General features: G+C 37.0%; 2 protein-coding genes across 3 annotated transcripts in view; one reads left to right on the forward strand and one right to left on the reverse strand.

Annotated features, from left to right (window-relative positions):
- Positions 1 to 27,623, forward strand: part of LOC120481212 (septin-2) — a 42,469-nt gene that overhangs the window by 2,279 nt on the left and 12,567 nt on the right. For both annotated transcript variants that reach the window (XM_039674717.2, XM_039674725.2), the window contains exons 2-7: positions 10,802 to 10,846; positions 11,233 to 11,332; positions 11,414 to 11,500; positions 13,369 to 13,492; positions 16,117 to 16,251; positions 17,081 to 17,198. In XM_039674717.2, coding sequence (XP_039530651.1) covers positions 10,820 to 10,846; positions 11,233 to 11,332; positions 11,414 to 11,500; positions 13,369 to 13,492; positions 16,117 to 16,251; positions 17,081 to 17,198 — 591 coding nt within the window. In that variant the 5' untranslated portion in view covers positions 10,802 to 10,819. The remainder of the gene's footprint in view (positions 1 to 10,801; positions 10,847 to 11,232; positions 11,333 to 11,413; positions 11,501 to 13,368; positions 13,493 to 16,116; positions 16,252 to 17,080; positions 17,199 to 27,623) is intronic.
- On the reverse strand, positions 3,030 to 5,772 carry LOC120481274 (claudin-9-like). The gene has a single exon (XM_039674855.2). The coding sequence runs from the start codon at positions 5,501 to 5,503 to the stop codon at positions 4,853 to 4,855; it is 651 nt and encodes a 216-aa protein (XP_039530789.2). The 5' UTR covers positions 5,504 to 5,772; the 3' UTR covers positions 3,030 to 4,852.

Raw genomic sequence — 27,623 nt, forward strand, 5'->3', positions numbered from 1 at the left:
ACGCGTTTCAGAGAAGATTTTTTTTTTTTTTTTTGCATTATGTACAGAACAAGACAGGGAACATACAAAAACTGTAAGACACTTCCATTTAGATCAATACAGAGTATGGATTTAGAAAGAAGAAGAAGAAAAAAAAAGCGTTTCAGAGAAGATAATGAGGCAACGTAGGCCTATTTTAGCACAATTCACGGCCAGCGGTAATTCTGGAAAAAACAAATCTCCGAATGCTCCACATGAAACTTTAGTCTCCTGACCTTACCATCGTGTCGATTATTTTGATTAATATGTGCGAGGGAGAGAGTGAGAGTAAGACAGCGCTTAGTTTTGAGACGGTGAAGCCTGAAGCCTTGTTTATACCAAAGAACGTATACGTTAACTCACAACAGTTAACTTTATTGCAGTTAAAAAAGAAGTTGCTACTTAACCGGGCTTTTACCCCCATATAACTTGAGACAGGGAAGTTTGAGGATTTATTATATTACTCTCCACATTAAGTGTGATAGGTAAGAAAGTGATATCAGTTCATAAAGTTATAATAACATAGACCGTTTCCCGGGAGGTACACATAACGTTAGTTACAAAAATAAGTTATCAATGAAATAAATTCAGCAAATAAATGTTTTACTAAAATGTTACAAATGTTTGACAATAAATATATAACAGCAATAGAACAGTAAACAGTTTTTTTTTTTTTTTTTTGCAGTACTAGCCTATCTTATATTAATGACGCAAGACCATGTAAACAAACAAAAGTGGCAATTAGTTATAGGATAACGGACACAGCTCATCAATGATCATCATGTTTGTACCAGGGGATTAAAACGTCCAAAATATATTTCAGGCCTAGTGGAGTTGGTAACTAATAATAGTAGTAAAAGTGTAAAGTTGCATACAATGGAAATACTCACGAATGCAAGAAAAAACTACCTCAAAAAACTGTTATCTGTGCTGTTGTCCAGTAACTCCAGTTGGAATTTTCACCACGATATTGCGGCCGCGCTACCGAAGCGCCATCTAGTGGCGGTTACCAAAAAAACATCAGAGTTTCGCCTCTTGTTCTTCTATACTCTTTGTTTATAGACCATTTCACAAGATGTAAACAACACTGGTCCAGAAGCACTTCCTGTTTCAGTTTGTAACTGTTTTCTTTATTTCACATGTAAAGAAAACATCTTAAAGTTGTTTGTTTAACTTTTTGATTCAGTTTTAAATGTTCTGTTGGTTGTATTTTATCCCAGCTTTTATGTAGTTTTAAAAAACTGAAACAGGAAGTGCTTCTGGACCAGTGTTGTTTACATATTGTGAAATGGTCTATACTCGACGCGTCCGCAAGAGCGCGAGTCTCCGCTGCCTGCGCGCGCACCTCTCCAAACGGACGAGGCATTATTGACGCGCTCGCCGTTGTGCTATTCTGTGAAACGACAGGGGGCGAACTCGGAGTAATTCTAGTCTAAACCACCAGGAATCAGCAGTGAAGAAGTACTTTGCCGTTTATTAGTAGTTTAGTAATTGCTAATTCATAAAAGAGTAAATGCAGTAGGTTTATCGTAGCCTACTTACACTGCATGTAAACTAGTTTAACAACTGAAGCCATATTGGAGAGTGTTTAAACCTTAATTTTACCAGCAGGGCTTAATTCTGCTATTGCAGGCTTATTTTGTAGATGTAACCAATTACTTTAGACAAGTGCAAACTATGTGCTTAATGCAAATGTGTTACTGTTCACAAAATGAGATGTTATGGTCACCCATCAATGCAAATGTCTCTGTGTATAGTTCGGCCAGATTCGGCTTGTAGTCGTCCATCTTCGGATGCGGCGCCGCGCGCAAAGTTACAAAAAGTGCCTTGCACACCGCCAGGCGCAATGGGGTCTATGCACGGCGGTATTTCCGATGAAGATGTAGGATGCTCGATAACTTCCGCCGATCGTAGAGTCCAATGCAATACCGAGAATTTATATTGAATTTTATACTCCATGGTTATACTAAAGAAACGTTAGTCACAAAAACAGATAAAACAGACACCCCTCGTTGTGTTTATGCTTCTTTTGAAAATTATATTAAATAAATATAACTATATATAAAATTACATCTAAACGTATGTACGTTTCATTTCAAAGACTGGAGGATAGTAAATTTTGAAGACTCTGCCATAATCCTGTTTTCCTCGGTTTTCCTCCGCTTTAATCTCCACAACCGGAAATGGACGAGCATCCTTGCGTCAAATGCGGAATTTATGCGTGCATATAGCCCATGGGGTCTTGCGGACCCTTGTGCACGACCTCCAACACCGCAATGACGTCAATTTCTTTCTCTCTCTCTCTCTCTCTCTCTCTCTCTCTCTCTCTCTCTCTCTCTCTCTCTCTCTCTCTCTCTCTCTCTCTCTCTCTCTCTCTCTCTCTTGTGGTTGAGTCAGAGCAGGAGCATCGATAAGAGGAATCATTAACGTCGACGGCATACAATATCGATGGATCGTAAAACTTGTTCTGACGATTCATGCTAGCCATCGAGATTTGCTACTTACCGGTTATGCGCATATGCAGACTCACAGTTTTTTTTTTTTTTTTTTAACAAAAGGTACATTTTCCTGTTATAATGTATAATTTCCCTTTAAAAATGCTAACTACCATATGAATATTTTGTACGGTCAGCCCGCTGAAAAAGAATAACTGAAAGTTTCAGTTACTATGAGAAAAGGTGTACTTTGACAAGTCAAAGATGAATATTTTATGATAATTTTTACTTTTCACACCGTTTTAAAAATAAAAACAGTAGTCTACAGTATACAGTAGCTACTCATAACTTAGAATTGTATTATAATTGTATTTCATACGACTTTAATCGGCATTCTGTGATCAATTCGCGCTATGGTAGCATTTTTCGACAAGGCAGCAAAAATCGACAGAACACCTGTTCTCGAGTGGAACCGGTTCTCGATTCCTATCCCTAGTGTTCACACACATAATGCCATAAAAGTCACCAAGTTTCGTAACATTGCGATGAAGCTGTGATTTTTAAAAATTCAAAACATTCTTTTTGTAATCAAAATTTATTGGTGTGTATGTGTATACAAGTGTGTTTGTATGTGTGTGTGTGTTGGTGGGTTTGTCTGTTTTGCACTCTAGATGTTGTAGAGTGTCACCCCTTACCTGCGGTGTACTTTTTTTTAGAATTATGGCCGATTTGTAGATTGTACATACAAAAATTCAGAGAATTTTTTGTTTTTTTGTCAATTTCCCTTTCATTTACTATTGGGTCGGTCATTTTTGACAGAAGAGCAAAAGTGTGAATCATTTTTTTTAGGGCTGGGTATTGAGACAAATTTCACAATTCGATTCGATTTAGATTCACAAGCTTGCAATTCGATTCGATTTCGATTACGATTCGATTCAATATCGATTATTTTGGATATCAGTTACAATAAATGGCCATTTTTCTCAAGGGAATCAAATCTCTTAACTAATGCTGTAAACTATGGGAGTCTAGTTGTAGCCTATAGGCTTCATTAGCCTAATATGAAGGTAATAATGAACTGTTTTGTAGCTATACAAACACTTAATTACACTTTTATTTATTTTTATAATAAGAAGATTATATGAAATATAAACATTTAAATGGTGGCTGTCATAAAAACTTGCCAGATTTATTCAAATATGCATTAAATATTGAAGAACATTAAGATTATAATGCATATGTAATATGGTGTATATATTTAGCAAAATGTTCCTCTCTAGAGTTATTTTTTCTTGCTGACTAACGAGTTTATGTGGTTTTTCTGAGGTAAATATGACGATACATGACATTGATTACAAGCTGTTTAACTGACGTCTTTCCACGGTTGAAACGCTGATTGAGCGAATCAATGTGACATGATACGGATTTCGATAAGTTGTACTCTATCTTTTAACACACTTTCAGATGCTCATTCATGTTTATTTGGCGCTGTGACTGGTATTATTATCCCGGAAGAGAGATCAGCGCTGCTGCTTCTCTTGAGCTGCGCCAGAGCGATCTCACGCCACAGCGTCAAAACGCTATTTATGTTTTTGAATTTCTAAAGGAAATGGACGTAATTTGAAAATTGAGACTTTGTTTCATATCAATAGTAACAAAGGACAAAGATTATTGGGATTTATTTATTTTTATTTTTTTTATTATTTTTTTTTTTAATGCACGCAGCCGCGATACAATGTCCCATTCATTTAAATGAAACAGGATGACTAATCAATTATTGAGAGAGATTTAAGAATCGATATCGGTTCATAAAAATGAGAATCGATTAATATCGAGAAATCGATATTTATTACCCAGCCCTAATTTTTTTACGACCACTTAAATTGCTCGAATCGTGACCTCAATTTTTTTGTGTGTTCACATACCCAATGCCATAAAAGTCACCAAGTTTTGTAATTTTCTGAAGAAGCTGTGATTTTTAAATACTCAAAACAGATTTCTTTAATCACAATTTATTGTTGTTTTTGTCTATAAAAGTGTAGGGGTGGGTATGTCTGTTTTAGAGTGTCACCCCTTCAATGCTGAGCACTTTTTTTTTACTGCATCGTGGCCGATTTGTAGATTGTACACACAAAAATTCTCAAAGTTTTTGTGTTTTTGTCAATTTCCCATTTATTTCCTATGGTCGGTCATTTTTGACCGAAGAGCACAAGTGTGACTATTTTTTTTTTTTACGGCCACTTAGCCTGCTCGGATCATGACCTCAATTTTGTTTTGTGTTCACATACCCAATGCCATAAAAGTCACCAAGTTTCGTAACATTCCGATGAAGCTGTGATTTTTAAAATTTCAAAACAGAAAATTTTTTGGTCAGAAATGACCAGAGGGTTAAACAGCGTCTAAACGTAATTCCTCTTGTCATAGTCCCCGTTGGATGTTGATCTTTTGTTTGGCGCGTATTGTGCCGAGTAGCCGGAGTTTCTGGCGGTTGCAGGGCACGAGCAGCAGAGCATGCCTCCCCCGAGCAGCAGAAGCGCGGTGGCCGCCCAGCCGATGTAGAGAGCCGATCCGATCTCCCGCTTCATGGACGCCGGCACCTGCGGGTTGTAGAAGTCGGAGATGATGCTGTTGGCCATCCAGCACAGGGGCACGAGCATGACTATGGCGCTGATGATATAGATGACCCCTCCGACGTTAACCACCCGTGCCTTCACGTTCTCCGCCTTGATGCAGTTGGTGCACTGCGTGCCGGCGATCACCACCATCAGCCCGATGACGCACAACACCGACGAGCTGACCGTGAGCGCGCGCGCGGCTTGGAGGTCTTGGTTGAGATTGAGCATGGAGTCGTGGATCTTGCACTGTATCTGGCCGGTGCTCTGCACGGCGCACGACATCCACAACCCTTCCCAGATGGTCAGCGCCACCACGATGTTGGCCTCGATGAAGGCGGTGACCTTCCAGGTGGGCAGCATGCAGACGACTATCTCCAAGAGCGTGCCGACGACGCACAGCATCAGACCCAGGATCTCCAGAGCCGCGGAGGCCATCTCTTTTACTAAATATATCTGTGCACCTGCTCTAGAACTTTGGGAATTCCTGGGAAGGCTGCTTTCCTCTTCAAAGATTGTTTTTTCTTTTCTACTAAAGTCTTTTATTCAAAGTTTCAAGGTTTTTTTCTTCCCAAAAACCTCTATCCAAAAGTTTCAATTGCAAAAACTGAAGCGCTTTGATCAGCTGGACCACATCTGCTCGCTGCGTCTCCTCTGTGCTTTGACTAACGGACTTCTCCTGGACTGGGAATAAGTGGAGTGGAACAATAGCGGTACGCCAAGAGGAGGGGTGTGTGTGTGTGTGTGTTGAAGACTGAAGGGAAACTTTCATCCAATCGCACAAGAGAGCATCTGTTGCTCGCCAATGAGAATGCAGAAAAGCATTCAGTCTTATGATCCTTCAGAAATCACTCTAATATGACGATTTGGTGTTCAGGAAATATTTCTGATTGTCATTATGTTGAAAACAATGGTTCATAATATTTTAGTGGAACCTGGTGTTTTTCTGTGATTCTTTGTTGAAGAAAGTTCAAAAGTAAATCACTGCATTTTTATATTTTCTATTTCTAGTGATGCACGATATATCAGCCACCTTATCGGTATCGACCGATATCGGTTTATTTTTAATGTTATCATTATCGGCCCAATAGAAGAATTTGTCTGATATATTAAAGCCGATAAATAGTGTATTATCTCCTTCAGCTGAGACTCTTCATATGCATACTGTACTGTTCAACACAATGGCTTTGAATTGCTAGAATTATGATTGGAATCACTTTAAAAAAGGAAAAATGGTTCAGTATGTCATATCGGTTACATAAAATTATAATTGAACATGTTTGGGACGTGGCTTTTACTGATGAGGCTTTTGTTTTTGTAATCAGGCTCTCAAATTACACGAATTTGGATTTATATTTATCGGCTAATATATCGGTTATCGGTTTTCAAAAATAAAGAATTATCGGTTATCGGTATCGGCCAAAATGTTCATATCGGTGCATCCCTATCTATTTCTATTTGCATTGGAGGCTGTCGGTAGGTCTCAGTAGGTGGATTGACACACTTCTGTTAATCAGATAATCGGCCACAGTTATTGGACCATAATTTTGAAATCAGTTTCCCAAAAGCACAGTGTGTTTTCTGTTGGTAATGACGTAACTTGCACCCATAGTTCCTTTTGTAAAACGCTCCTCTGGCCAATCACTTGCTATATTTCTAGTAAAGTGAACCGTTTTACTCGGCTAAGTTGTAGAAACTGAAGATTGTCTCTGCTATCTTGGCTTTATGTGTCCCTGTCATCAAAGGACTTTTCTTCTCTTAATTTACATCTTGAACCTTTCACCCCTCCTCTTTCTTCCTTTATCACGTCTCATCCCTTGCTCTCAATTCCTGTCCTGTATGGATGTGTTATTTCCGTCAGTGTTTGAAAGCGATTCCGGCCTTTGTCTTGAAAATCATCCATCAATACGCCAGAGGAGACCCGCTCTTCAGAGGTGAAGTGAATTACGCCGGGGGTCGTGAGGCGGCGCGTTTCACTCATAAACTCAAGTGCCGCTTTGAACGGTAGTTCGGTTATGACCGGCGAGCCATCAGCAAACCTGATCTGACTGTATATGTGGCGTTTGTGTCACATGTCTCACGAGCTTACGATCTGCTAAGCTCCATCAGGAATTCTGTTAAGAACCTCAAAACCATTTTATCTTAAAAATGGCAAATCTCTTAAGTCTGGTCACCCACTGTGCTCATGTTTGAGGTTGAGCTAAAAAACTTGTGTGTTTATAAAATCTTCACTTGGTTTTGGAGTTTAATGCATGTTAATGCAAAAATCACACGTGGAGCTGCTCTCTGTAATCACTGTGGCGATAATGAGGCCACTTTATTAATCTGAGACTGGTTTATCCTTCCCAACTGTTTTATAATTCCCAGCAGCCAGCAATAACAAGACCTCCCAGAGTGTGTGTGTGTGTGTGTATGTGTGTGTGTGTGTGTGAGAGATAAAATGGGAATTGCAATGTGATTTATTAAAAAGGCAGCACCGTTACGCCCACAATCTGACATTTATCCTAAATTAGTTTCCATGCATTCCAGAGAAACACTTTTGACTCTTGATTTTCTCGCTTTGGGAGACGAAACACGTTGATTATAAAAATGAAGAACTCGATCTGTCAGTATTATAGCTTGTGCTTTTTTTCTTTGTTTTGTAATAAATTAGGTTAGAACAAAATTTTAATGAAATCTAAATATGATCAAACATTGTGTAAAATAGATATTCGTGACATTTCACAGCTTTTTTCCCTGTTCAACATTAAAAAGCTCTGCAAAGTTACACTGCACAAATCACTCCAAAGTGAGTTATTCTCCATCAGTGTCACTGTTTCTGAACTCCCTGAAACGCCTCATTTTCATTCAGGAAACGAATAAAGGGGCGGGGCCTGGTTGATTTAGTTATTAGTCCAGCCGACCAATCAGAGCTCAATGAGTTTTTCGAGAAGAAGGGGCTTCAAAGATCCAGGAACAAACAGAGTTTTTTTGACAGACTAGGAATTGCCTGGTTAAAACCAGACCACCATTCTCAGTTGTAACTGAGTTATGGTCTGGCAAAGCGTCATAGACAAATCATTTCCAGAGGGGCGTCACCAACGGACGTCGCAGGTAGACCTAAAACCAATCAGAGCGATGAAGGAGATGACGTATGCAGAGCAGCAGCCGGCTGTTGTTCTTTGCTCGGTTTTTAACAAAAAGGAAACGTTCAAATCGCTTAAAACTGAGGCGATAGCTGATTCGAACGGCGGCATCCATCTTTGTAATGTAGGCTACAAAATCTGTTTCAAAATCCCTGCGCTGTCGTCGTCGTGTAAAGCCCGCCCCAACGTTTCTGATTGGTGCAGCGATTTCGGAGGATTGGAAATGGGCTTGAATGAGCTCTTTGCCAAACTAACTTTCAGAGCAAATCTAAATTTAGGCTAGACTAGGAAGAGAGGAGCTGCAACAATTGACCTATGACTGAGCCACGCCCTCAAACGCGATGAGCCAATCACAGTGCGCAGCTAACCCAATACACTTGGGCATTCTCTGCTTCCACATCCATTGAAATGCATTGCATTTAATCAGTTTTTTTAAAGGGATACTCCCCCTTTTTGGAAATAGGATCATTTTACAACTCCCCCAGAGTTAAACAGTTGAGTTTTACCGTTTTCGAATGTATTCAGCCGATTTTCTGATATTTAGAAGAATATCAGTAACCAGACAGTTTCTGCTCTCATTGACTTCCATAGTATATTTTTTTCCTACTATGGAAGTCAATGAGACCAGAAACTGTCTGGTTACTGATAAACTCAACTGTTTAACTCTGGGGGGGGGTTGTAAAATGAGCCTATTTCCAAAAAAAGTGGAGTATCCCTTTAAAATAGCAACATTTACTTAGCGATAGATGCTAAAATGGTCAAACAGTGTGCATAGGGTACATGCAACTCTGACACTAGTTTCCCGAGAGGCTGGGCGACGGTGTGAATTTTTTTAACCCTTTCCCAAGCCACATCTCAACCGAGATAAGAGTCTGCTCTGGATTAAGTTATGCGGTAGACCACAACACCAACTAAACGTGGATAAATTAAACAAGGATGTCTGCATCTGTTCTAATTTAAGTCAACAATGTATTTGAACGTTAGGCTAACGTTAGCAATAACAAATGTTAACAATGTTGTGCTGAATGATTCATGTAAATACTGTAGCACAAAATGGTGATGGCAATGATATGCGGTTTATCACGTTTACACCGTAACCTTTACATTTTTGAACTGTACAAGCTTTTCATCGACCTTCTCAACAATAAAATTATTAATATAACCCTCCAAATGCATAGTTAAGGCCCTTTAGGTGACTTCGAGATGATATATAATATATATTGGAGGCAATTGGTGATTTCTGTCTCCAAAAATCACCAATTGCCTCCTGTGAAATGTCTCCTATGTGACCGCGGCCATAACGCCTGTCCCCGAATGTTGACTGTGTGTCCGAGTGAGTGGAGGGGGGCGTGACTTAGCCATAGGTCAATTCAAACATATGGGGGAAAAAAACAATCAATACTTACCGGTAGTAAAAGGGCATAATATTATGATGAACACATACACTACTGTTCAAAAATGTTTTAAATGTTTTTAAAAGAAGTATGCTCACCAAGGCGAATCAAAAACACAGTAAAAGTGTAATATTGTGAAATATTATCACAATTTAAAATATAATTTATTCCACTGATCTTGGGAGTAGAAACACTCATAAAAATGAAAAACTCGATCCGTCAGTATTACAGCTGTTTGGCCTTCACTGTGAAGACTTTCAGAACGGCTGTGTCTGAATCAAACACACTTTCACCTAAACCTCTTAAATCACAAAGTGTGTGTGTGTGTGTGTGTGTGTGTCAGAGAGAGAGAGAGCCCTCATTTATGGGGAGTGGTGGAAATGTAGGAAAGCGTTTCCAGGAAGATGAAAGATAAACAGTATTGTTCCCTCCCTGTCCTGTGGTCACCATTCACTCTCCTCTTCATGTCTAACACACACACACTCCCAGCGTCCCCAGAACAGTTTGTTCCCCATCAAAATCATCAGCACAATCTTATGCTGATCTGTTACAGTGTGTGAAGGAAGATCAGATTTATGAGCTTTATTGGCATTGCCTCCAAAATGTGAATGTTTCATTTGACTGGAATGTGAAGGATTATTTGATTGGCAATCTATTGCATTTAAGATGCTAGATATATCAGTGACCATACCAGTATTTATTTATTTATTTATTTATTTATTTATTATCATTTAAAAAATTGAGGTAATTTTATATTTTCAAAAATTATTTAATACTATTCCGCTGGAAAAAGAGGCACTAAAGACATTTATAATGCTGCAAAAGATTTCTATTTCCAACAAATGCTGTTCTTTTGTTCCTTAAAAACAATTTCCCATGGTTTCCATAAAAATATGATGCACTGCTTTTTAAAAAAAAATGACATTAGAATGATTTTCCTCAAGTTTTGTTTAGAATTTTTTAGGATTTTTTTTCTCTTTTTTTTTTTTAGTAAATGTTCTGTGTGATTATTATTTAGTTTATTATTAATTATTAAGTATTCTTATTATTTTAAAACATTTTTAGTGTTATATTGATACATCAAGATATATCGATCATATCGACTGGTGATCTCTTGTTACGATGTCTTTTCCTGAACAGCGAGTTCAAGAGAAATCTACCAAGACTTCCAAAAGACCTTTGATTAATTGATTTTAATGTTTTTTTCCTTTGTCTAGTTGTCAGGCAGGATCGTCATGTCGCAGTCTGGAGAAAAAGGAAAGGTAAGACGGACACTCCTGCTCTCGTTGAAGTGTGTAATTGTTTTGGATAGTTCCTAACTTCTCCATTTAATGATCAGAGTTACTTGTAGGATGATTCCCTGAACAATTGCTTTTACTCTGTCATGCTTTCAAAACATTACTATAATTTTTGCAGTCACTATTGTAATACTTTAATATACAAATCATTTTGGTGCTGAATAAATCAACATATTTATTTATTTGTTTATTTAATAAGGGACAATGCACATTAATGAACATATGGACACAATGCCCAAATGTAAATAAGCCAGATTTAGTCCCTGGCAGGTTGTTTTTAATAAAAACGGTATACTTTACCTTTAAGTGTAAATTGTTTCTGTATTAAACGTGTTCATCTGTGTTTCTAGTTTCCGGATGCTGCAGGATATGTGGGATTTGCCAACCTGCCCAATCAGGTGCACAGGAAGTCCGTGAAGAAAGGCTTTGAGTTTACACTGATGGTTGTAGGTGCGTGGCATATAAACACAGACATGGATTCAGATAGACACACACACTGTGCTTTTAACTGGGTGTTATTTGTTATCTTAGGAGAGTCTGGTCTTGGTAAATCAACCCTCATCAACAGCCTCTTCCTGACTGACCTCTACCCAGAGCGCCATATACCTGGAGCGGCAGGTAAACACACACACAGGTCCCCTGAGGTCTTTATTAACTCTACAGGATATTGTGTCCAAGACCGAAATAATCCCTTGCAGTCTTGAGAAACTCTCTGTAGATTTTTTGGCCCAAAAAGCATGTGACAGTGACTCTTCACTCCCGTTTACATGCAGTTGTCATTATTCTGGTTATTCGCTGCGGCCTTAAGCGTCTGGGGGCCCGTTTCAATAACTAATATGGGGCCCCTACACACATAAAACATAAACAGAGCATAAAAGCAAGGATTCCTGTTGGTTTGCATCACTGGTATATGATTTTATTGCATGCACTTTCAGCTTCATAAACAGACAGCTCAACATAGAAATAATCCAACCTTATTTGATTACAACTATATACATTTAAACAGCGTTTTACGTTGGAAAAAGCCTCGCCCTTTCACACAGGGAAACTTCACTTACACTGAAGCTTTTCTTTTGTTGTCCGGTCCGATATCTTTCGTTTTTCAGCACAACTGGCATATGTATGTTTCATTCCCTCTTAATATTAATTTCCTACTCAAAATAACATTTTACCCTAACAGCAAAAAGGCAAAGGTATAAATACATAAACTACAAATATTATACTTCAGATCCAAGCTGCTAATGGGGGTGGGAAATGTCACCATGGTAACTGCGAGTTTGAGCAATCAGAGACATCACTATTTTGCTTAGGATTGTGGGTAGTGTGGTATTTCTCCAGAAGATCGCAAATAACAAGGTTGATTTCCTCCCTTGTGGCTTTTATAGGAGCAGAAACTTTTCAAACTTTCACAAAATTTCAACAATCATAGAGAATCCCACCAGCAAAAACAATATAGCAGTTTATAGACCATTTCAAAAGATGTAAACAACACTGGTCCAGAAACACTTCCTGTTTCAGTTTGTAACTGTTTTCTTTATTTCACATGTAAAGAAAACATCTTAAAGATGTTTGTTTAACTTTTTGATTCAGTTTTAAATGTTCTGTTGGTTGTATTTTATCCCAGCTTTTATGTAGTGTTAAAAAACTGAAACAGGAAGTGCTTCTGGACCAGTGTTGTTTACATCTTTTGAAATGGTCTATATAGGATAGGTTCATACTGTAGCATAGAGTAAAGATAACATGACATATTGCTCATCATCATCACATAATGTTTCTCTAAAATGGTTGGTTTTACATTTGTGCAAATTCAGCATCCACCTTCATTCTCTGTGACTGACAAAGCACATTTAGATCTACCAAGTCATTGGGTTATTAGTTCAGTAATTACTCAATATATCATGGGGCTTTTTTATTTTGATAACTGACTTGCCATGTCTCCACTATTTTGACACCAACTTTGACTAATTGGTACATTTTGTCCTCAAATGTTAAATGTTAGACCTGCAGAAAAAAATTAGTCATCATGGTTAATAAAATAAAATAAAATAAAAATGCTCACAAATATTTGTTACATTTTGTCTTTTTATTAATCTATTTTTTTATTTTTCTGAAAAAATATATAATTTATAATGTGATATTTTGTTATAATTTAAAAAAAAAAATTAAGTGTGTCATAAGTGCCCAAATGCTGCTTTGTAGAAAGAAATATTCTAATATAAAATATTCTCTCACTCTGGAATTCAAACCATTTCTTATTTAGATGCTCAATGGATTTCAAATCCCTCTGTTGAGCACTTGTCTATTAAAGCTTTGTAGAGAAAAGGTTATTTTCAAGAAAATAATCCCGTCTGTAGCCCAGGGCTTCCTCCCAGAGTTTCTCATAACTTTTTATGTTGCATCAATAAATCATGATGTTTAATGTGATGTGCCCCCTCAAATGTTTATGCGCATTTTTTGTTCTGATTGGGGTTTTGTTGTACTTGTAGAGAAGATCGAGCGCACGGTTCAGATTGAAGCGTCCACTGTGGAAATCGAGGAGAGGGGAGTGAAGCTCAGACTGACTGTAGTGGACACGCCTGGATATGGAGACGCCATCAACAGCCAGGACTGGTCAGTGTGTGTTTACTCGGCTGAATGTATCACAAGAGTCTGACCAAACCTCTCTTTGGAGACATCTGGGGACATCTTCAGTCATAAAAAATGATTCAAACAGTCATTATAATTAACTTTATATTAAAGAAAAACATTTCTGGTGTGTCCTCGTTTAGATTGCTGAATGACATGTGGTACGAAACATTTTAGTAGAGACCAGCCACTATCAATGGGTGTGGAAGGCGAAATTTCTTTCTTCTGAGCCATATATTTACTTTTAAGTTTGACGTTTTCCATGCATTATTATTTTCCCTGGGTGGTGGATAATAACAGGATATTTGCGAAGCACATCACACCTGCTGTAAACAGGCATTTGTGTTTGTATCTTGTTGCTACACCTATTCTGCATTGCATTATATAACTGTTCAAAAATACATTTTATTGCTTTTGCATTACTTTATGGAGCTGACACATTTCGTATCATTTCAACGCTGAAATCACACTTCTGAATGTCATTACACTATACAACCAATTAAGAACATTTTTATTGTGAATATAAAAATCACAAGCACTTTTAAAGAAAGACAATTTGAAGTTGTCACGTGAAACACATGGAAAATGTGGTTTTGGATGTGAAATCTATGTGATAAAATGTTATAAACACGCAAAATTCATGTGAAATTTCTAGTGCTTTAAATGATGTACTGTATGTAGAGAAGGTTTCTTGTGTGCAAACTGTCTGACAGCTGAAGCACGGCATGCAAATTAGTGATCTTGCTAAAAAATGCAGATCTTGACCCATCCCTACTTATTTATTTCTAAAACATAAAGTTAATGTAATGTGTGCACTTGGAATAGTGCTGTGTTGTTTTGCATTGTGTTGTTTTAGGTAGTTGAAATAGCTGTGTGTTATTACAGATATCTACCATAAAATTAGACCTTGCATATTACTATGACCTCCTGAATGGAAGACTGAACTGATTATTAACTTAATAGTGTTATGTGTCCATGTATCTACATAGCAGAGACTATTTACTTTATGGCACTTGATTGTGGATTATCGGCAGCTGTTGGCTTGTGTTTGTAAGTTGGTCATTGAGCCTTGCTGAGGAATGCTGGGAACGTCCTGTTTGAAAGAACAATATCCTCCCCATCTCTTACTCACAGATTTCTAATGCGGTTAATGAAAATATGCCATCCACGTAACGTTACCTACCTTTATTATCATGTCATGTTTCCTCCTTTCACCTCTCGATAAGGCGGCGAGGCTGTTCTCAAGGCTGAGATCTGGAAAAGTGAAGTGCTGTGGTCATATCTGCGTCAGAAGCAGAAGTGGTTTAGCGTGTGCTGCTTAGATAAGTCTGGAGACTTTAGAGCAAAAGGGAATCTGGTGCTGAGAACTGAGAGTTGGTACATGTCAACTAAAACTTAAATTAAACCATGAAATTATTTTTGTTGCTTAAAATAAATGTGAACTGAAACTGAATTAAATATAAAAACGTATTTATTTCAGCTAGTTTCCAAGCAACAGTTCTAATTTTTATTTAGTTCAACTTGTAACTTACAAGAAAAACAAAACAAATTAGAGATCGTTCACCCAAAAATGAAAATGATGTCTTTAATTACTCACTTTCATGTCATTCCAAACCTATTAGTCTTTCGTTGATCTTCTGAACACAAATTAAGATATTTTAAATTAAATCTGAGAGCTTTTTGTCCCTCCATTGACGGCTAAGCAACTACCAATTTGATGCTTCAAAATTAGTCCAAATTTTCTGAAGAGACTCGATCACTTTATATGATGAACAGATTGAATTTAGGCTTTTATTCACATATAAACATTAATCAATCAATGCACACATCTGATATGGTAAATGAAAGCTCTAGAATGTTCGCTTGAGGTCCGAGAACCAATGAGGTTCATTCTCGTGTTATGCAGGTTCGGTTGAGCTTTTGTTTATGTTCGCTGATCAAGTTTAAAGCCTAAATTCAATCTGTTAATCATCTAAAGTGATCAAGTCTCTTCAGAAAATTTGGACTAAACCGCTCAATTCATATGGATTAGTTTTACGATATATTTATGAAATTGAAGTGTCAAATTTCAGATTTCTGTCAGATTTCATTAAAATTACCTTAATTTGTGTTCTGAAGATGTGCAAAAGTCTTACGGGTTTGAAATGACATGAGGGTAAGTAATTGATGACATCATTTTTGAGTGAACTATCCCTTTTTAAAAAAAAAAAAACCTACAAAAACAGCAAAATTACTAAACCTTTACATATATATATATTGTACGGACCTACAATAAATATATATATATATATTTATTAAATATTTATATATATATTTATTAACATTTCAGTGATACTAAAATAACACTGGTTCATGTGGTGCGTCATTGCTGAACAAGAACCTGTAAACATGATGTTGTGGAGCGTTTTGATAAGCTTTATTTAGACTAAGTGTTTGTTCACCATTTCTAAAATGCGTCTTGCTATCCTGCGATTAGATTGTGGTTTTGTTCTGCTGAGATCCATATCCCATGTTTGTTTAATGCGCTTGTTTAATACAATCACAAGCTTTTATATCTGAGTATTCACTTTCAGCTCGTTCTCTGCTCTCTGCTTTATTCTCTTCACCAGCTTTAAGACGATCATCCAGTATATCGATAATCAGTTTGAGCGATACCTGCACGATGAGAGCGGACTGAACCGCAGACACATCGTTGACAACAGAGTACACTGCTGCTTTTACTTCATCTCTCCGTTTGGACACGGGTAAAACACCTGCACATGTTCTGCCTTTCAACATCAGTCAATAAAACATTTTATTCCGGCAGAAAGTGGCTTAGCTTTAGCCCTCAATTACAGCAACATGAATCACAATTGAAGTTTACATCAAATATGATGTGAATTATCATAAAAAAAGCTTTGCATACATGCTTTCAGACTAAGTGTAAAATTAATTTTCAGCAGCTTCTGAGAAAAATTCTTAGGTCACCTGAAACCTCAACAAAAAAATCGAAGGATTTCGAACAGTCCCAAATAAACATTTATTGCCGACAAATATTTGCCCATCACATCATTTCAGGATGAATTTTAATGGTAGATGCATACATAATTATCATAGGTGAAAATTAATGATTGGTACAAACATATCTTTACTCTGATTATTTGTCATGTTTTTGCATTTTATAAGCATTTTATTTGATTGAAAAACGGTAAAAATGATATTCTCAAATATTATTACAATACAAAGTAACTATTTACTGCTTCAATATATTTTAAAATGTAATTTATTCATTGCATTTTGATTAAAGCTGAATGTTTAGCATCATTACTCCAGTCTTCAGTGTCACATGATCCTTCAGAAGTCACTCTAAAACGATGATTTGCTGCTCAAGAAACATTTCTGATTATTATAAATTACTATAAACAGTTGTGTTGCGTCATATTTTTGTGAATTATAATCTTTGATGAATGGTAATTTCAAAAGAACAGCATAAATCTTTTGTAACATTATACATTTTGATCAATTTAATGTATCCTTGCTAAGTAAAAGTTTTTAGGCTTTGTATGTGATTTGTGTGCTTGATGTTTTTACCAGCCTGAAGCCTCTAGATGTTGAGTTTATGAAGGCGATCCACAGCAAAGTCAACATCGTTCCTGTAATTGCCAAAGCCGACACGCTCACGCTGAGAGAGAGAGAACGCCTCAAGAGAAGGGTAAGGGTCAAGCCTTTTCTCTCTAGAACAAATACAACTGATCATGTGATCCAGGACTAGTTGCAAAACTAACAACAAATGGTATATTTGAGCTTCTTTGTGGTGTAGAAACACACTTTTGACTGGTACGCTTGATGTGCATGTGTTTATGTTCATGCATTGTGACATTCCTGGCAGTCTGGCGTGGACACAAGCATGTAAAAAGACACCCTGGCCATGTATGTAGTGTAGTGCACGGTTCTCCATGGACAATCGTGGCCTCCTTGTGCTTTCTGCAGATGTTTCCCTTTAACACCCACAAAAAAATTGTGACTGAAGCGAGGTCAGGTGTGTGCCGACCTGCACGCTCCATGTCTTCCTGCTGATGTGCTCCGCAGGTTAAGTAGGACGGTGATTATGTTGTGGCGTGTATCTGGCTCGACTTCTTTGGGACGTAATCTGTAATCCCACAGGAAGCTCGTGCAGATCAACAGGAGCACTGGAGCTTGTTCAGCATTTCTGCTGCTGCTTTGAGCACAATTATGTTAATGAACGCAGTGGTGGAGGTTTATTTTAGCAGTGTTTGAATCATACACTGCCTCTTAAAAGTAATAAAACTCGTCCCTCCAATTGTAAAAACAAAAACAAAATGGTGCTATTAATTCTGACCATGACTGTGTGTGTGTGTATATATATATATATATATATATGTTTATATGTATACAGAATTGATGGCACCCCTGGTAAATATGATCAAAACTGGCTGTAAAAAAATAAATCTACATTGTTTATCCTTTTGATCTTTCATTCAAAAAATTTGCATCAATCCATCAATTATGACCATGATGACTATATATATATATATATATATATATATATATTAGGGCTGTGCAAAAATTAATTGCGATTAATCGCATCGAAAATAGAAGTCTGTGTTTACATAATATATTTGTGTGTGCTGTATATAATTATTTTGTATATATAAATACACACACATGCATGTATATATTTAAGAAAATGTGTTATTCATATATCAAATATTTATATTTATATAATATAGATTATGTATTTATATATATATATATATATATATATATATATATACACAGGATTTAAGCGCAAATAATTCTTAAATATATACATCCATGCATATGTATTTATATATACAAAATAATTATATACAGCACACACAAATATATTATGTAAACACAGACTTTTATTTTTGATGCGTTTAATCGCAATTAATTTTTGCACAGCCTATATATACACACACACACACACTACCATTAAAAATGTTGAAGTCAGTAAGATTTTTTTTTAAATTTGAAGTCTCTTCTACTTCCTAAGACTGCATTTATTTGATTAAAAATACAGTAAAAACGGTAATAATGTGAAATTTAAGTCAACTGTTGCTTATATTAATAAAATTTTTAAATGTAATTTATTCCTGTGATGGAGACATTACATTTTAGCATCATTACTCCAGTTTTCATTGTCACATGATTCTTCAGAATCAGAAATAATTCTAATATGCTGAGAAACGTTCTTATTATCACTCTTTAAAACAGTAGTGCTGCTTGATTTATACCACAGCATTTATTTGCACATTATAAATGACTGATCAATTTAATCTGTCCTTGCTGAATAAAAGTGCATGCATTTCTTTATAACCCCAAACTTTTGAATGGTATTTTGGTTTTATGAAGTAAAAGTTTGACTTTTTTTTTAGCCTTTTCTGTCTTGTCCACAATTTTTGTGGGTTAATAACGACACGTAGCAAAAAGTCAGTTTCATAGCATTCTAATAAATACTTCTTTTTTCTTTTTTTTTTACATGTATTTAATTTTTAACATGTAACTTAATTTTTTTCAGTCAAAAGTGTTTGAATAATTTGTTATCTAGTTTCCTCAGCCCTAATTCTGTTAATCTAAGGTTAGTGTGTCTGTGTATAGAGTACGTGCTAATCTATATTCCTGTATCTCAACATGTTGCACATCGTTAGATTTTGCATGACAAAAGATCGATAACAAAACAGTAGTGGAACAATTTGTCCTCCATCCCCCACAAATCAACAATCCACGCACTTACACTAACCTAAACAACTGCTAAACCCTCAGACACCTGCTGATCGATGACTTTCACTAGCATTAAGAGAAAAGAAAAAGACCCAGTAATCTTGTAATCCCAGTTATGTTTATGTTGAGTTAGTCCGTTTCTGATTGAATGTCCCAATTGACCTCTGCTCTGTCAGCGTCTTTTGTGTGTGTAAACATTGACTCATTACAGAAAATGATCCCGTTAGAGACTGATTTAGATTAGAGACTAATGAAGTCCTGTCCACATCCTGCAATCACTGCATGTACGGCCATCTAAAGCCTAGTTCACACTACGTGATTTTAAGCCCGATTTAAGCCCGATTTGCAAATCGTTGAGTCGCCGACAAGTCAGGGTGTTATCGCGTGCAAATCGCGGGCGATTAGCGGACGATTAACGCTCGCCAATCCGTTAGTGTGAAAGAGCCAACAACGCATCAAAGACAGCTCGCAGACAGCTCGCAGACAGGTCACCGAGCTCAGAAAAATATCTAGCCTGCTAGATATCTCGAGCAGTCGCGCGACTCAATCTCAGTGATGTCATGAGTACAGCCAATCATAGCAACGCATGGGTTGAGGACACCAGGTAAATCTTACTTTTTCTTTTTTGCATTTTTTTTCTCAGAGCAGATCGTCGAGCAAACAGTGTGCAGCACTAGTTTCTGTCTGACGTCCATATTCGCGTGTTATGTTCTTCTCTGTAGTTTCGCGTCATTTCTGGTTCGTTTTATTGCGTGGTTTTTCGTTACAAAACATGGTTTCTAGACCAGATAGAATCGTGTTGTTGTCAACTCGTTATTTGTTTGATTATTTTCAGGATTTCGACCGTACTATAGTACTGAAACAGCTCTCATTGAGTCACAAATGATATGCTCTTATCATCCGATCGTGGTTGTATCTCTATGCAGTGCGTTGTTAACTCGTGTAGTGAGTTACCTCCTGTTGTGGATCAATCACGTTGTGTTGTGTGGTGTGAACAGCTAAACAACTTGAACACTCATGATTTCACTGAGAGCAAGTCATGTAATGTGAACTGCACAGTTCAGCCCAACATTTTCAAATCATGTAGTGTGAACTAGGCTTAAGTTGCAGGAAAGATTAGCTAAATGACCTAAACAGATGTCAATGTGTGTTCTCATGACGTGTGGATGTAGCATGTAGTGATGCAAAATAGAAATAGTTCACGCAGAAGAACAAAACTAATGTTTTCTATCACTCTTAGTCTTAATTAAATGTACTTCCTGGATGGCTCACAACACACAAGAAGTCACAAGGCTTCATTGCTTATGCTGGTCCGTATTTAGAGATCGCTTTGGACACTGAATGCTTGTATTTATAGTAGTTCCTGTTATTTGCCTGCTCCTTAGATGCCAGTTTTGACTTCCTGAAGGTAATTTTAAAAACACATTTTCATAAACATTCCCACATTGCTGTGTTTGCCCAATCCATGGTTTGCAGTGGTGGAGGAAGTACTGAATCTCAAAAGTACAAATAACCAGATAAATATTTACTTTAGTAAAAGTAGAAGTAACACAATGACAACCATACTTAAGTAAAAAAGTAAAAAGTACCTGATTTTAAATGTACTTTAAGTATTAAAAGTAATTTGATTCTCTTAATGACTATTTTCTAATGATTAATAAAACATTTAATTCAACCTAATACTCCTATAATGATAATGATGGGAAAAAAAATGTTGTCACCATTTCCGAAACAAGCTTGCAATTAGGCAATATAAACCATGCTTATCCTTACTATATGTTAATAACTATGTTTGGCAGTAGACGCAATTCATTTATGGTGCAATTCTGAACCTCTTGGCTTGCCATAATCCTAACCAAACGTATATTACACACGGTGTGTTTCCTATGCATGGAAAAACAAATTTTCGCGTATAAATTGCACGATAAACCCATTTAGTTGATGTATCTATGGCAACCAAACGTCACTGGTGAGACAAACGTGCAACGAACGGATGGTCAGATTACGTTTTGGCAGGGGAAAAACTGATCAGAAAATGTAACAGAAGTTGTAGAAAGTATAATAATTGCTGCAAAATGTAACGAAGTAAAAGTAAAAAGTATGCACTATTTATTCTACTTAAGTAAAGATACGTGAAAAATGTACTTAAGTAAAATAACAAAAGTATTTGTACTTCGTTACATTCCACCATTGATGGTTTGTTTTCTAGCACATTGAAAGTAGTTCATGCATTAAATGCATTGTATTCCAAGTCCTAGCATTTTTTTTTCCACACAAATCAGACTTTTCTTTTAAGCTTTATGTGAACTCACTACTGTTGTTGCCGTTGCTGAGAAACCCATGACTACTTGAAACTTTGATTGTTTAAAACTTAATTTTAGGAAATTGCCCAATCAAATCTGAATGTTTAGTTGAATGAATTGGAGGAAGTTTAATCCTTGTTCTTTCGTTGGTACCTCCACAAGTGCTTGAGTCCCTTTTCTCACATCAGTGATTATCAGGAAAGCATGAACACTCCCTTCAGATTTCTGTCTACCTTATCTTTTCCCAAGAAGACTCTCAGACGCAACTTCCAGTCATCACTTCTGAATTATTTGGAAGCGCAAGTCAGCATTTCCCGATCGATTTCATGATGTCGTCTCAACCGGTAAAGCTTCCCAAGGTTGCCCCTGCCGTAAGAATGACGAATGGCCCATTGTGTCTTTGCGGCCTGACTGATATTTATGTTTGATTTTCACCCTCACTTTCTCACCGTGATAGCTTTGCTCTCATTCTCACAGGACTGCCACCCTCTCCCCGATCTTTCTCGCACCATCATGAAAGGGGGAAGCAGCTTGTGTAGAACAATATGGCCTTCCTGTAATGTGTCAGGCCGATTGGCAGGGAAAGCCGGGTCAGCGTTGTGCAGGGCTCTTATCAGTGGCCGGAGTGAGGTCATAAAACCCTGAAACTTATAAAGTACTCGAGGGACGTTTAGGTAGCTCTCGTTTCCCGCCATAGCGGTGATAAATGCCGAAGCGCTACTGGTATGGAAACGCCAGCAGCAGATCTTGTCCGTATGAGAAGGAAAGCCTTTGTGACCGATCTGACGTACATTTGTTCAGTCGAGTCGCATGCGATTCCCACAGGTCAGATTGTAGGTGCGCTCGGTGGGTCGCATTGTTGTGTTTATGTGAATTTGAATGTTATTGTTGATGTTTGCCATGCTGTGATCCCCATCACGCTCATATTTCAGTCTCCAAACTGTCAAAGCTTTCCTCTCTTTGTCCTCTCGGTTGGCTCAATGGGAGAAATGTACGAAAGCACCAACGAGTGTTGTGCGGTTGCCAAACGTTGCCAGCCTTGTTGTTTTTAAAACACAGTGGGGTCAAAAAGTCTGAGAGCACTTGTGACAATGCATTTGTTTTTATTATTGAACATGCATGGTTTCATTATTTATAAATTATACCATCAGCAGTGCAACTTCAGTGACAATTTTGATGCTTTTTTGCTTTAATGGCATCAGCCCTGATGTCAACATGATCATGTTCTCCAGCATGATTTGAGATGTTCAAAAGAGCATCTTGAGCATCAGTGGAACCATATATATATATATATATATATATATATAAATATTATTTAAAGCAGGAAATTAACTGAAAATGGTAAAATATAAAGATTTAAATGTGTATATATTAGAGCCAGATATTATCGGCCGATATTAGGCATTTTCCAAACTATCGGTATCGGCAGTTATGATGGTCGATAAATGAATATTTAAAAAATAAAATAAAAACGGACGAAACACGCTTCAACCATGTCATGAGTGTTTTGCTGCTGTTAAATAAGCCGAGAGAGAAGCGTAATTAGCTAGTAATAGTTGCGTTACGTTGTTACAGTGTAGTTGACTGACTGTCCTTTTAACTTTTGACAATGTGACTGAAGTATTTCTTTACTAGCGCATGACAGTTATAGCAATGAGACGAATCATCTCTCCTTGGCCTGTTATATTGAAAATGTATATTTTACAATTTGCAGTATGACATTATCCATTGCTAAATTATGGCTCATCTTAGACTAGCTAACCATAAAGCTAGCTAACGCCACTATCCTCAGTCTGTTCTGTTGAGACAATAAAAGAAACAAGTTTCTTTTTGAAATGCATTATCATATTATTTTAGTTAAAACTCAAAAATAACTACAAATAACTAATTTAGGGAAATCTGTTAATGTTTTGTTGCGCGTTTCTGAAATAAAAATATCGGCCGATATATCGGAATATCGGATTTTAAAATCTTCAAATATTGTATCGGTATCGGCCTTCAAATTCCTTTATCAGTCGGGCTCTAGTATATATATATATTTACCATATGGTTTTCAATGTTGTGTCAGATTTTCTGACCACACTGTATGTTTATGTTTATGTTTTTGTGGCCGTGTGGTCATTAAGCATAGGGCTTTGGTGTTAAACGTGTTGTTGTGTACTGTATGTTGTTGGACACTGTTATTCGTGGTGTGTTAGACCAGTGAGGTCACTTTGTTTTCAAGGCTTTCCAGTCTTTTCATTCATGTGATCTCGATATCATGCAGAAGTTCAAACTGTGAATATCTCATGGTTTGTCCGTGTCCACATTCCTCCTTTAAATGAGGGTGTGGACATTTATGCATGTTCTCAAGCAGAATGATTGCATCCTGGAATTGCAGCTCACGCAGCCCATATAAAACAATAAATATCCAGCACCGGTCACATACGCTTTCTCGGACCAAGACTTGACCTTCATTTAACACGCCATAACCTCCACTTAGAACGGCACAATCAAATCCAGTTAAATAAATCTGCCTTTGAAGAAGTGTATTTAACACTTTAAAAGAAAATTTCACTAATAATCTGTTACCCATCCTCATGCTGTTCCAAATCTGTTTCTGAGTTCATTTATTTTATAGGACATACAAGTCTTTCAAACTGCAAAAAGGACATTAAAGGGATAGTTCACTTTGAAGTTAATTTTTGGTATGTTTTAGCTTACCTCAAGGGCATCCAAGATGTAGGTGTCTTTGTTTCCGCAGTAGTTTCAATTTTGATATTTTTAGGTCAAACCGTTCTTGTCTGTCAGTCATATAATGCAGGTCGATGGTCACCACCTCAAAGAGCATGCACAGTGGGAAACAAGAGTTAAAACGATATAAATACTGTTCGTTTTCTCACACAAACCGCTCGTTTCTTATCTTAGGCCATCAATGTGTACTTACATTTACGAGTCATAAAATCATGTTTAATCTGGACTTCTTGGTGCATGCTCTTTGAGGTGGTGACCATAGACCTCCATTATATGACTGACAGACAAGAACGGTTTGACCTAAAAATATCAAAATTGAAACTACTGTGGAAACAAAGACACCTACATCTTGGATGCCCCTGAGGTAAGATAAAACATACCAAAAATTAATTTCAAAGTGAACTATCCCTTTAAACCACCAATAACGTACTATTTAAGTAGTCCATACAGCTTGAATAACTACTAAATAATAGTGATTTAAATGCATACTTTTCACAAATCATATAGACTACTATTATACTACTTTCATGGTGCTTTTGTGTCCATCTAAAGCCTCAATGACCAGTATGATTCTTCTAAATTGTCATACAGGTTTAGAAATACACAAAGGTAATTAAATATAAATAGTTTCTTCTTTGGAATACCAAAATGTGATCCTGATAATGAAATACTGTGACGTCTTCAGCAAGAAGTTACAATCAGCTAAAATTTTGCTGTTCTTATCCAATTGTTCATACTTTAATTGTAGCATCTGGTTGCCAAAGGCCTCCACACACTCATCCCTGACTGGAATTTGCTGGAGTGAGCGTCTCCTCGCATCCCGCTGTTTCAGAGACGCCGGATTAGCTTTAGCCCTGGGACCAACACACACAAACAGGTCCAAGTAATTGCTCAGTCCTGTTGAGTTTCTTTCAGAATTATATAAAACCCCTGTGTGTTTTTGTACGAATGAAAGGCCTTCACGAGCTGCAGGTAGCCAGCGGTTTTATCCCGAGACAAGAGATCACAGTTAAGGACTTGACACGCTTTACTACAGCTGAGTAGTGTTTTTACAGTATTTCATAATTGTTCATACTGCTGAGTTCTGTCATTTTTAAACCACCAAGTAGAAATCGCATGATAACAACGTGTTTTTGTGTTTTAAACCGTGTCAAAACTGCAGGGAGTGGTTGGATTCAAGGTGCTTATTCATGCTGAAACTTGACTGCGAGAAACCACTGTTTTGCTCCCAGAAGTATAATCTCATAATAATTGGTCTGTAGACAGGAAAACTATATTTAACTTATTTTCATGTGTTAGCGCCTCTCCTGTTTGTGGCTGCTATTTTTGTGCAAGTGACCAAATGTTTACGAGCCTTTTTAGTGTCACATTATCCAACTAATGCACAGTTATTGAGATTGTGTCATTTAGAGATTCTTCTATAATCTGGTCATTTTGTTTGTGACCTACTGCACTATTTTCCTTTACATTACGTTTTCTGGCACTCCAATATTTTCCCAGAGTGTCAGATCCATGTTTAGATGCTAATATTTATTTACAGATGCAAAATAATCTCTGTTATTCCTCAAATGTGCTTTTTAAATGTAAGTTGCTTACTGCAACTAGCATAAAGATGTGAGCTTGACTAACTGGTTTAGTCTTTATCCACCTTGTGCGTTTTGAATTATGGGCGGCACTTCCGGTTTGGGGAACTTCCATTCAAAAAGGCTGAAAGGAATCATTTAAAAATTATAAGGTTGCCCTACAAATAAAGCTGATCTGTCACTTTGACTGGATGAGCCGTCAATTTTGCCGCATGACTTATTTTCAGACATCATGAGAATAACGTTATACTTGGTATTTTAACTAGGGATGCACGATATATCGGCCACATTATCGGTATCGGCCGATAAATGATCATTTTTAATGTTATCGTTATCGGCCCAAAAAGAACATTTAGCCGATATCTAAAAGCCGATAACTAATGTATTATTTCCTTCTTTAGATGTGCACTGTTCAACATGATGCTTTTAAATTGCTTGAAATATGATTGAAATCACTTTAAAAAAGGAAAATCCAGTTAAAGTGCCAAATGTGCATCGCAAGTCTTGTCAAATCGGCTACACAATATTAAAATAAGAACATCATAATTGTGTTTATCTTGACTTTTAATGAGGAGAATTTTTTTTTTATATAATCAGGCACTCAAAAATTGTCAAAAAATTTGGATTTAGATTTATCGGCCAATATATCGGTTATCGGCTTTCAAATATAAAGAATTATCGGTTATCGGTATTGACCAAAATTGTCATATTGGTGCATCCCTAATTTTAACGTGACGTTATAACAAGAGCTTTCTTTTCCTCATGACGATTTTTATTTTTTCCTTTGCTATCCGCTGTAAAAGTATGAAAAGGACAACATATACGGCACATTTGTGGTCTGTTCTCCCGAATTTAATTTACGATTTTCCATTAATAATTGCACGTTATTCTCCTCAAATCCTCACGTCTCTTTCCAGGTTTGTTTTCAGAGGTAAATGCAATTTATCTGTCAAAATGACGAAAATCACTTTAATATACTGTCACGTAATGCTTAAGTTAATTAACATTTTTGATCGAGGCTTGTTATACAATACAGATATATATTTGCCTATACATTGATAACCAAAGACTGGCGCATAAGGGGCTATTTTTGGTCCTTTGAAAGTACCTTGTTGAACTTTTAAATTTCATTTTAATATTCGATGGTTTAAGTGTTAGTCGATTAATGTCATCTCATTGTCACACTATTTTTACGTATTGCATTCATAGAGTGAGCTTTTCACTGATTGTTTACAGCTTAACGGAAGTTACACCCATACTTCGCGCAAAGCGTCATGGGACGTAGGAATAAGGTGGATACACTCACCTAAAGGATTATTAGGAATTATCTATTATGCAATTATCTAATCAACCAATCACATGGCAGTGTCTTCAATGCATTTAGGGGTGTGGTCCTGGTCAAGACAATCTCCTAAACTCCAAACTGAATGTCAGAATGGGAAAGAAAGGTGATTTAAGCAATTTTGAGCGTGGCATGGTAGTTGCTCCCCGAACACATGGTCACGACTCATAATGCATCCTATGACAAACAAATTACAAGCATAATAGATGAAACTCACTTCCCTTTTCAGTTCGGAGCCATGGAGAAACTCCCGTGCCATTGTTTCAGGCCAGACTCCAGGTGCCTCTGCCAATCGTGTAGAGGTCCTGCCAATCCAAACACATTTAGCCTCAGAGATAGACAGGGGTCATGATTGTGTTGAAGCCCGCGCCGATAACTCGCTTCAAGATTCTCAGTGCTGGCCATAGACT

Source organism: Pimephales promelas, chromosome 14 (assembly GCF_988280905.1).
Source record: "Pimephales promelas chromosome 14, fPimPro1.hap1.1, whole genome shotgun sequence".
Lineage (NCBI taxonomy): Eukaryota > Metazoa > Chordata > Actinopteri > Cypriniformes > Leuciscidae > Pimephales > Pimephales promelas.

What these genes read in the sequence shown, in the direction of transcription:
- LOC120481274 (XM_039674855.2), bottom strand. Translation starts at nt 5,503, where the DNA reads ATGGCCTCCGCGGCTCTGGAGATCCTGGGTCTGATGCTGTGCGTCGTC.